Here is a 12,358-nt window from a genome sequence, read left to right on the forward strand (position 1 = left end):
GTTTACCCCAACGTGGCAATTCAAGACCCTGTGAAATGTCACTAATTCAATATCAAGCTCTAAATGATCATTAACTAACTTTTTCTTTGTAGATATGTTTTTTTTGTCATGGTTTTGGAATTTGTCTTAATATGGCTTTGAATGTGCTTCCTAGTTATGTTCCATTTTTGTATATTAATGCACAAAATAGACCCAATCGTGACTAGTTGCAGCGGTGGTACTGTATTTGTAATTTAAATGATGAATTACAAATTTATCCTTTTTTTGTAAATAAATCTTTGTTCTTACAATATTTTTGTAAAAAAAAGTTCATTGACATTTTTTCATGTGAATTGTAATGATATTTGTATATTGTAATAAATACTTTCATATGTTCTTGGAATGAAAAAATGTTACAAGTGAATTATGCATTTCTATTGGCTACTCTAGCATTTGGTCTAATGCACCATTTTTTTTTTGTTTTGTTTTTATTTGTCTGACCAACAACACAACAACCCTAAATAATGGAAGCAAATTTGAGACAACAGAAACCCTAAATATTTGCCATTTTGCTTGAAAAATACATTATAACATGATTAAAAACAAAGAACAGTTTATCAGTCTTGTGTCATTTGACCCAGGGCTTTATCTACAGATATCTTTAATCTGTTTTCCGTAATATGAAATACAGATCTACTGAGTTTCCAAGCTCCTTACACAACAGTTGGACTGTATGCAGAGCTCTATCTGTTTAGGCTAAAACACCCTCCACCTTCACATTTCTCATACGATAGACTCGAAACCCTGTTCAAATAATTATTCAGTGACTATTGTTCATCTAGTCTTGGTTTACTAAGATTGTTTGCCATATGTCTATGTCCATTATGGTTGTAATGGAGCCGTTGTTGTGTTGAAGCATTGGTCTGTTTGCACAATGAAAGGATGTGATTGAATCTGTTTGTTCCAGGTCGCTTTTGTCTTCTGTAACTCAGTGTTTAGCTCTGTCCACTGTTGGGGGCGGTTAAAGTAGAGGTCCTGCTGCAGACAATCATCTGACCTCTCTAATTGCAGTTGTGAGAGGTGCTAATGAAAATAAATGCGAGCCACTCCACCGAGCTAATACAGCTACTGGAAATGAGATAGCACAGACATAGACAGGTCTACTTCCCAAATGCTGGGTTTTAATCAGATACTTGACAAGCTTATATGTTGCACTGAAATTATAGATATCTGTGTATATGTTGACATTACGTGGGCAGCTGGTGTGATTGATTGTTGCCTGTTTATAATTACATCCTGAGGACTTTTAATATAGTATACTGTGGAAGTGAGTTCTCCACTGTAAAGAACACTCTGTTTTCATTTAAAGATAGTTCTAGTCAGCAGTGCCTTACAAATGGGATTATTTGCACTTAGTTTGATTATTAATTAGTTCAAATTTGATTCTAATAGACAAGCTTGCTTCCCTTTTTTTTCAGTTCAGATTACAAGTTTCTTAATTGATATGGGGAGGTTACAGCTACTGAGGCCATTTTATTTTTTTCTATCATTTTCTTTTTTTATTACAAAGGCAACCTGTGAGCCTGCTTACAAAGGCTAGATTAGTGCACAATATATGGTGACAAAGGCAAGCCAATTTACTGATTTATCATTAGCTTGGACATGTATTGCACACATCCGCAATTCAATTTTTTCTATTGTCAAAAACATCTGTCTCTATCTTCCAAGACAAACTAGAGTCACCTTTGCCATTTAAGTGTAAATTGCTTCCTTATAACAAATATCTAAATATATATGGAAGCATCCTCAATGGACATTGTGGATATTAATAACGTTGTAGATATCTTAAATTTTAATTACACCAAGTCAAATTCTCATTATAGAGTTTGTGCTTGGGTGAAATTATGTTTAAAATTTCCAAAATTAAAGGCTTCAGCAAGTTTGAGGCTTGAGGGGATGCTTGTTATTCTAACACGCTGCACTGCTGCAACCGTACAGCTATAGTAAGCTATACTGGTATGTCAGAGCAGCCTGAGGCTTAAACTGAAGTTCGAGAGAGATGGTGTTTCTATTTAACGTTAACTATCTGTCATAGCATCTGCAAGTGTTCACACAGCTCAAATTTAGGCAATTATTCTCTTGGATGCTTTGCATGGGCAACATCTTGACCAACAGTTTGGAGCAGTCATACTGACCTTTGAGATATTTGCAGCTATTATTCTCAGCAGTCCAAACTGAATTACAGACATATCTCAGTGCCATTTGGAGTAGCCAGAATGATATTAAAGACTGTAATGGTTCTTAGGGAAGAAGGACCCAGGATACCAAAACAGATGAAAGTTTCCAAATTAAAAAAAGATATATTCACATCGAGGTCACGGTGGCAATTAGTGAAAGGTGAATTGAATGAATAATAAAACAAGACGGAATTTTACAAATTTGTTCCAAAAGAAATGACAGAGGGGAAACGAAAAGGTTTGAAGATGAAACAGACCAGGACAATAAAGTAGCACAAAGAAAACCTACAAAGACAATCTGATGGAGAACAAATTGAACAAAAGCCTGTAACATTGAATCTCTGGTAGTTTGTTATTGTTCTTGTTTTGTTTCCTGTAGAATCAATGAAATATATTCTTCCTCTCATTTTATGTCAAAATTGCCCCCAGTTAGAATAACTTAGAGGAGGGCTGTTTTTCACTCAAAACTGAGTATAGAGTATATTTAGATTAAGTTAACTTGAACAGATAACTAAGTTTGACTGAATTTCGGAATGACTCTGTTTAAAAATCAGATTTAGTAGTAGTCTATTATAAATTCAAATGAAATGTTACACACTCTTATAACCTGTTTAAAAATATCCCTAATTGAGCAGGAGCACTGAGTGCATTTTGCCGTATATTATCCCGGAGGACCTGTTCTTTTTTTGGACTATTAGTAGAGCATTTTGACCCACTTCTTATTCGCCCAATTACCTTCTTGTGTCACTCCTTTGCATCTTTCTTTGTGCTTACTTGACCTTGCCCTGTCTTGTCTTTTTACTGTACAACACATCTACTCGTCCACCCTGCCATCCAGCCATTGTTCCTTCTTCTCATATAACATTTTTTCACATACACCCCACAATTCATACTCAGGACAAACTAGGAAGTGGGAGTGAAGTGCACAAAAGTAGAAAGTGTAATAAATGGCTGTGAATGAGCAGCATCTTCTGTCCATGAAAGAAAGACCAATGAAAAAGCTCAGAGGGAAATGAGGACAAAGAGATAAGAGAGGCAGCACAACCCTTTGATTTAAAGTGAAATGAAGCATCGTGAGCAACCACTTGGCGAAGGTGCACAGTGACGGTGGTTCATGGGCACTGTTGGATGTACTGAGTGGGCAGTGTGACATGACATCTCAAGGGAAACACCAACTCTTCTGCCAAGTGATGGAATAAATGTATGAAAGATAGAAAAATGGCGAAGGGAGAATGCAGGGGTGATGTGGAACTCTGAATGTAAATGGAATTAGTTGACATCTGTAATATAGGGCCAAAACAACTGCTATAATAGGACCCTGCAATTATTTCCACAATTTAATAATGATCTAAATCAGAAGATCTACTCTAAATGCAAATACAGCTGTTTTATTCTGAGGGATAACCTGTCTTTTAAAAGACTTAGTGATGTGCTTATTTACAGTGTGTGTGCCGTCTGATTGCTTTGAATATACCATAAAAGAGGCATTTGGATTAATAGGCTTTGGCCATTTTAGAAGGACATCTTAAGTGGTGCTCTCTTATCTGGGGAGGTAAACATACTGGACAATGCCTGTTTTCTAGAGTCACTAGAATGAATTTACTGAGGGTAGAGGAACACTTGGCCAGCAACCTGTTTTCAAAATGAGGCTTTCAAACATTTTGTCTCATTGTCAGCATCCATGATTCATAGAAATTAAGTTGAGTTAATATCTGTGAATGAGGTTTTTACGGTATAGATTCATTTGATGTGTTGACAGTTCTTTGTAATGAAACTCCAGCCTCTGTATTTTTACAGAACAACTACAAAAAAAACCAAAAAAAAAAACCACAGGTGAAGCAAGTGACAGAAAAGCCTCTAAAACTTTGATCAAAATCAATGAGAGAGTTGACAAGCAGAATGTAGGGACTAAATCGAAAATTGAGAGCTTTCTGTCAGGCTTGCAGTTCTCAAATAGATGTAGTGACATGCCCTTCCGTTGCTTCTCCTTTTTAATCTGTTAAAATTGTAAGGGTCTGTTTGTTAAAATGTACAAAAAAATCACAGTGGATGCATTGATAACATTTTTAATTAAAGCAGCTAAATTAGTGGTCTACTGCTTATCACTCTTGTTATTACAACTACAGACATGGAATATTGGGTTTTTATTTAGTGTTTTATCTGATCATCACTTATTGTATCTCTAATGTTATCTTCTAGTGCTTTATAATAGTATTGTGGCAGCATTCACTAAGTATTTCTAATCCAAAACACAGCTGTTCATCCACCTGGGTTTCTTTGATGATTTGGGGAAATACAAGTGTGTTTGTGTGTGTGTAATTGGTTTGGCTTTTAAGCAGACAGAAAAGAAAAGAAGCTGTGGCTTTGTGGCAGGTGAGATTAGAAGCCTTGGTTCCAGCTGCAACCACTCTTATAACAAGAGAAATAATTGTCACATTGATTGACACAGCTCAGTTTACTGGTTCCTTGTGCACAAAGCGAGATACCGCAACATCTCAGCCATCACGAAAAAAAGAAAATCCTGTTTTCTTCTTTTTACTCAATTTTTACTTTATTTCATTGTGCTCTTTATCTGCTTCCTTTATACAAATGCTTTCTGAGATCAATATTGACTTTAGATTGACATCAACTTCTCATCTCTATGCTTTCTTCCCAAGGTAAAGAATGTCGTTGAACAAGAGGGCTTTAGTCGTCAGAAGCGAGGCTACAGAAATATCAATGACATAGAAGTCAACATGAGCGATCCTCTATTCACCAAACAGTGGTACCTGGTGAGTAATCAGCCAGCTAGCTGCTGCATGTTGCCTGACCTTTTGCAACAGCCAACATTCTTCCACCTTAATTACTAAGGAGCCAGGCATTTTTCTATGCTACTTTCTGAATCAACATTGTTACTCATTCTTAGATTAGCCTGACCAATACCAAGACATCTAATCTTTGCATTCCCTCTGCCTTGTTGCCTCCCCTCTTGTTTACTCTAAATGGCAAGCGTGACTTTTTCGCAGTGGCAAGCTTGGCTTTATTCAACGTGTGTGTCATATGAATACGCCGTATTGCTGACATTTACTTCCCCTTTCTTTACCCTTCACTCTCCCACCCCCAAGCAGTCCTTATCTATTACTTCTCCTTCCCGTACATACACATATCCTATGTGTCAACTAATATCCTAATGGTGGCTCACCTGGGTGCCATGAGTCATGGATGCTCTCCATATTGTTTATGTGATTAGATAAACACAGGGCAGGCAGATGGGACCCCCGGGCTGGATCTTAATGTGGCTGAAGCTTGGCAACTGGGCTACACCGGTAAAGGAGTTACCATCGCAATCATGGATGATGGTGAGTATTAAGCCCCTTTTCTGTCCTTGGATAAATCCCCCATATGATTTAATTGATTCTTGTTAACTTAACAGTTAAACTATTTAACAAAACATTGAAACATAACGAGATGTTGCTTTCCAGAATATGCGTGGTGACCATGTTTTAAAGAAAATACATATTTATTTGGATCAATTAGACATAGTCTATTGAAGATAATTACCTATAACAAAGTATTACCAGAAAAAAATCCCCTCTTTATTCCTCAAAAATTAAAACGACCAAATAATGACTTAACAGTAGACCGTATGGGATTTTCATTGTACCCAATGAGCCCCCGTTTTGGGGGATAAGCAGGAACTATGACTTATCAATGTATTAGTGTATGACTTTTCAGAAAGTCATGATAAATGGCTATCATGATATCCAAGGTGGCAAAGTTCAAATATATTTATTTTAGAGTGGTAACAGGTATCAAAAGGTATTGAGGTTGCCTTCAATTTTTAGGAATTTGGCAGCTGCAAGTATCTCTCTGTCAATCATCTCATCAATCATTTACTTAAATGTACTTATTTGGAGCTTAATATTACAAATAAATATGACAAATTACCAAATCAGTGTGCTAAAACAAAAAGAAGGCAGCGCACTCAGAACAGACTGGCCCAATCACAATTTATTTCCAATCAGATTGGTTGTAACCTTATAGTTAAATAAATCAGCAACAAAATGTAAATGCTTAATCTGAGAGACTGAATCATTGGAATAAATATGAAATTTCTGCATATGTTTTGTCCTCATGAACATAATATAAGGTGTTTTAATACTGCAGGATACAGCGAGGGGCTGAAACATGCTCCGCCTGCACAATATACATATCTCTCCATTAATGGTCATGTGTTGATGAATGCCTGTTGTGCTATTTAGTTGTAAATAGTAGTTTATGTAACTCTCTCCCTCTCTTTTGCTGTTGTACTATGTACCATCTATGTTATTTAGTGGAGGACGCAGCTTCGAGTATACCGTTCTTGGTGAGCTGTACAGGCTCTCTTGCACTCTCCCTGCTTCTGTAAATTACAGGAGGAGTATGTGGTGCTGAGTTCGCAGCTTAAAATAGAAAGAACAGCAAAAAAACACAATTATTGATCCAGGGGAACCATGTAGATCCATAATGGTGGATCTTCTTCAACTGAAATAAATAATTAGGTTGTACTTGTAAATAAAGAGTAGATGCTCATGCGCACATTTTATCTGCTCGCTTAATTTAGTGTCCATGAAAACAATTAAGATATAAATCTCAACAGAATCATTTCAACAGCATTACAGAAATGTGTTTTTCATATAACCATATAATAAAATGATTGCTTTCAGAGTCATTCAGAACAAACACAAAACAGGAACTGTAAGCTGACATCTATTATGTGCTTCTTCTCAAGCTTAATTATATCACTAATGAATGTCACAATCACCTTTCAGGTATTGACTATCTACACCCGGACTTGGCATCAAATTATGTGAGTAACTGAGTATTGTTGAATGTCCTAATTTCTTTCATTCCTTTGAAGTGCTGTTAATAAGTTAAGCTGGATTCAGGTGGTAGATTTCAGGGGCTTCTTGTGGCTTCTCATTGGCAGTGACAGGTGCTCTCCAAGTTGCCTTCATGGCTGCCGAATCTCCTTGTATCCCTGGAGGACGCAGAGACAGGCAGGCGGCCAGCCAAGCTGTTTAATGTTAATGCACATTGCGCTGTGGCAGGCACAATGGCAGGCCGATCTGTCACAAGCAGAGATAATGCCAGGGTAGTTGGCGCTGCATAATGTGATGTTTTATCTCCAGAATACTGATAAAACTTTAAAGGACAAGAGTGATTGTTAAATGGAACACAGGGATGAAGAAGGTTTAGTTTGATTGTGCCATAGCGTTTGTATTTTGTGTGATTGCATTGTGCTGTTTTCTTGTGCTTTGTTGAGTCCCAAAACATCCCCTCTTGATAATTACTGTAATGCTGTGTAGTCTTGGTCATTTCTTAATGTATCGATGGTCCTAAAATCTGATTCCTTCTATACTGCTTCTCTGTTTCTGCTCATTGTGTTAAATTCAAATGAGGATTGCATAATTGTGTTTTTGTTTCTGTGTGTATGTATCTGTACACTTGCCACTATGTGTGCCTGTCTTCGCATGTGCCTGCCTGTGAACAGAGATGAGTCGTGGCCCAAAAATAACACTTAAACTCAGCTGTGGTGATGCAGGAGCATGCTCCACTGGATTGATGGATCATGCTGTGCGTGGACCTTAAGTGTGTGTTTGTGTGAGTGAAAATGTGTGAGGAAGAGAATGAAACTGCGTGTGTAATCCTGTTTTGTTACTGTTGTCATGGTGTTTTGCAGACCTCCTACTATCAGCTGAATACAAAATGACATCCAATATCATTTTGGGTTCATCACATCTTTTATATCAGGTTGAATTGAATGTGTGACAGATGTCTCTGTGTTTATGTGCTCTGAAGTACCAATTTTTTAGTTTAGGCCAAGGCGCTGGGTTGTGTTTGTTTTCCGAGATTTCCCATTTGCTCTGATAATCATGTTTCAACAGCTCATAAGGTACATTTTGATATGGTGAATTAATTGTGAAACTAGAAGAAATTCCTAACGTGGCTGTTCGATTTCATGGCACATTTATCTGCAAATGCCAATATTCAAAGTAAATGTAAAGTAAATGTTTTTTTGCATAAAATAAATATATCTCTTCAGAAACTAGTAACATGCAAATGTAACAGAGGATACACTGATATATTTTATACCATGAACAGACCAGGACCAGTTAGAGTTTGAGCTCTTTTCTGCACAGGAGTGGGTTGTTGCTCTTTTTTTTTATCTATGTTCTATGTCAACACCTGATCAATACTAGTGCTGTTTTCTGGTTCTACAGACTTGGGTTATTTCTAAGTAAAAGTAGGATTGAAGTAGATGGAAATGTGTGTTGTTGAGTTTTATGTCCCCCCTGAGAAACATGTTATTTCAAACTGTCCTTTTGTACAAACTTGGAAGTAACCATCACAACATGTTGTGATTTTACATTATCATAAGAATGATGTTCACAAACATTTAAAAAAGAAATGTGGACCTTCAGTAACTACTTTAAAACTTAGACATATAGACCCTGTGTTTTAGTTCCTCATATTTTGATTTCACTTCAAAGCATTTAGAAAATGACATGAAAGCAAGGTCACATAAAGAAGCTCTCCTAGATTATATATTACGTTATCAAAGCCTGACAGACCATTTAATTGTCATGACACCATGATAAACGGCTCTAAGGGGTGAAAACAAAGGCACATTCGGTCCTTGTTCATCTCTCTTCATTTGTTTCATTCCCCTTCAGATGCAAGAGTTACATTTTAGGAATGAAACTAATCCAAAACATGAAGAGAAATGACAGGGTTTGTGCTGCATATATCTATATATCTATATCTATAGATAGATATAGATATATAGATAAATGACAAGGTTTGTGCTGCATATATCTATATATATAGATATATACCTTCTCTGTTTTAAAAATGAAGGAACAAGGAACTTGAATATACACTCACTGTTTTTATGTAGTAAAGATTCAGAGATTCAAAGTTTTTATTGTCTTATGCACAGTAGAAACACATTTCCTTGTACAATGAAACGCTTACTCTGCTGTCTGCAAGAATGCCAGTCTAAGGAGTAAAAAATTGCTTTATACAAATACAAATAAACAGAAGAAAGATAATAAATATATTCACGCTGAATAGTAGTTCAAAAATCTAATGTAAACAGGTAAATGTGAAGCAAATGTGAAGCAAAAAGTTTGGGAAATACAAAATTGTAACTGTCACTTTACAAATACATCAAAATTCTAACCGTGTACGGCTCTTTGTTCTTAGTACTAAATTTTCTCAGAAACCTGTGAAACAAGTACCTATCTCACTCTGCATTATGTAGCGTCGGCACATGATGTGCTGAAATCACATGCTGGCAGAGGTGTCAAGTAACGAAGTACAAATACTTCGTTACTGTACTTAAGTACACTTTTTAGGTATCTGTACTTTACTCCATTACTTATTTTTCTGCCTACTTCTGACTTCTACTCATTACATTTTCACACAAGTATCTGTACTTTCTATTCCTTACATTTTCAAAACAAACAGCCTTGTTACTCTTGGCTTCAGTTTTTTTTTTTTTTTAACTTGGCTTCAGTTTAATGTTTATGTATTTCACGTCATGTGCGCCATCCACACCTAGTGAGAACGAGTGTAATTGGATGAATCATATAACGCAAACACTCATCGGTTAGGCTATCCGTCAAATTTGTGCTGACACACAAGGAAATCATCATTCGTCAGAAGCAAGCAGATGTTCTACAAACGGCAAATGCGAAGCTGCGCAAAGTGTGTGCCACGCCACAATGTCGGATTCAGAAAAAGATGGCGAAATGTCTGAAAGGTCGGACACAGGCGAGAGCGTATCGGGAGATGAAGACGGAGACCAACAAGACCTTCCTCATCCTTGGCCCTATCTCAAAGAATTTTTCGAAATAGTCGGGTGCAAAAATTTTTATTTAAAGGTTACTTTATACTTTTATACTTTAAGTAGGTTTTGGAGCACATACTTTGTCACTTTTACTTGAGTAAAGAGGTCAAGTTGATACTTCAACTTTTACCAGAGTGTTTTTAAACTGCAGTATCTATACTTCTACTTAAGTAACAAATGTGTGTACTTTTGACACCACTGCATGCTGGCATCATAGAAACTTTGCCACTGGAAAGTCAAAATTGGCTTTTGGCCAAAACATTGAATGGGAATCTCATTCTGTTGCTTGACACTTAAGTGTACTCTTAATTTTCTTTGCAATTATTCATCCTTGTTGCTTTCCCTTAATTCTGTTGATATTTAGGCATTATGTGCCTCCACCTGCATATCAAAGAAATTTGATAGTTTTCGAGCACTTTTATTTTCCACAGCAATTAAAACCGTTTCAGTTTGCTACCATCAGTGTAAAATTTCTGAATTTTAAGCACAAACATTCACATACACACTGGCCTCACTATAGTAAGTTTGAGTCATTGCTCTTTTAAGTGCCATTTCCTCTGTGGAGGGTGAACAGCCAAGGGTTGCTGGGGAAAGGTTAGGTGGCTGAGCCCCAGCACAATCAATTACTCTGTACCTGGATGAACACAGGACAGCATTGAAAGAGTAGAGTTTGATTGATCGGAAAAGATATGAGCTGGAGAAGTACAGTAAGGGATCAATGGACCCAAGCCAGTGTTATTTATTGCTAGGGCTCAGCACCTTTCACTTAATTTAATGAAAAGCAAACAAAACAAAAAAACTCACTTACTCATGTCTCTTCTGATGTGAGTAAAAAAGCCTGTTGGGACTCTCTCGTAAAAGATATTCTGCTCTGAGTGATGGTCATACCATTTTAAAGGCAATTCTTATATTTAGTTTTACATTTTAAAACAGTTTCACCTCTTTTTGTGGTAGCATGTGTTAAAAGTCTCTGGTTTCCTACTGTCTTTGACTCTTTCATGTCTTAGCAACAGATGGGCAGAAAGACAGATGATGCTAAAGATAATTACATATGAATTAATGCGTTCATTTGGCATTTTGAACAGGTTCATTTTCCCTTTATTTAACACTCATTCTCTTTACGCAACAACAAACCATGATTACTTCTGCATGTAACCCCTGTCGCTGTAAGGAGTTCTGCTTTCCTTTAGTTACTCCCTCCACACTTCCACAATTACAATGTTTCTCCATTGGGCCAATAAGCTTGTGTTTTGTTTGCCTTCTCCTTTTGCTGACTGAGTCATTCCCCTAAATGTCAGCCTGCAGAGCTGTCAGGCAGCACCAAAGAAACAGTGTCTCCAACACTGATCTGATGTGTTTAGGTCTACAGCTGATGAACAAGGCTGTGACTTCTCTGTTCTCTTGACCACACAGGCCACCTGTTACTGGATAAGCAGAACAAAACAGATAACACTCCCACTGACCCGAGAGACAGATAAAAGAGATATTCTAGCAGAGTGCTTCATTAACAAGTCCCTGGCAGATGTGTCTCCTGCGCCTTTTTTCTCTTGTTTTTCTGCTGTCTGCATACTATTACTTTTGGCAATGTGGAATTAAATAATGGGCCATCCCTTCTGTGACCACACATTATTGCCGCAGAGTAAATATTTGTAATTACGTATTGCATCAAGGTAGTCAGGCCAATGTTAATGTGGATGTTCTAAACTGTCAGTTTATTAGGAACATCCAGGTAAACTGAATGAATGAACAAAGAAAAGGAAAAGGAAAGAAAGAAAAGACAAAATTGCAACAAAGAGATGAAAAATCACAAAATTGAATGGTTTCCCAGCAACATTAGTCTTAATAACTATGTGTATAATATTGTAAGGTTATAGATGAATGAGGTTGATACATTCAAACATTTCAGCAGAGAAATTGATTTTATGCACACTACGCGTTGCAAAAATCATCAGTATGACTCTTTATGTACCTTAAAGAGAAACAAAATCAGTGGGTGACCAAACAAAAACAGCTGCCAGAAATGGTGTATTTGTAATAAACCACCACAACTCGTATTTGTACAATTTAAGGTTCTTTAGGATAGACTCATGATAACATTGTATCTATACAGTTGAACTTTCCGAAATAGATTGAATTGGCGTGTATGTAATGGGACTTGAACTGAACTTGTTTGCAATCTTTGTATTGTAATTCATCTGTATAATTGCCTTGGTTTGAGTCTGAATGTTAAAAACACCTCCCAGTATCACACAACAAAGTACAACAATAC

At 36.8% G+C, this 12,358-nt stretch overlaps 1 protein-coding gene across 1 annotated transcript in view; it reads left to right on the plus strand.

Moving 5' to 3' along the window:
* The window catches only part of pcsk2 (proprotein convertase subtilisin/kexin type 2), a 29,992-nt gene that overhangs the window by 2,825 nt on the left and 14,809 nt on the right, over positions 1–12,358 (plus strand). Inside the window, exons 3-5 of the mRNA XM_075478389.1 lie at positions 4,874–4,987; positions 5,446–5,554; positions 7,007–7,044. Of these exons, the coding sequence (XP_075334504.1) occupies positions 4,874–4,987; positions 5,446–5,554; positions 7,007–7,044 (261 nt within the window). The remainder of the gene's footprint in view (positions 1–4,873; positions 4,988–5,445; positions 5,555–7,006; positions 7,045–12,358) is intronic.

This window comes from Odontesthes bonariensis, chromosome 2, assembly GCF_027942865.1.
Source record: "Odontesthes bonariensis isolate fOdoBon6 chromosome 2, fOdoBon6.hap1, whole genome shotgun sequence".
Taxonomy (NCBI): domain Eukaryota; kingdom Metazoa; phylum Chordata; class Actinopteri; order Atheriniformes; family Atherinopsidae; genus Odontesthes; species Odontesthes bonariensis.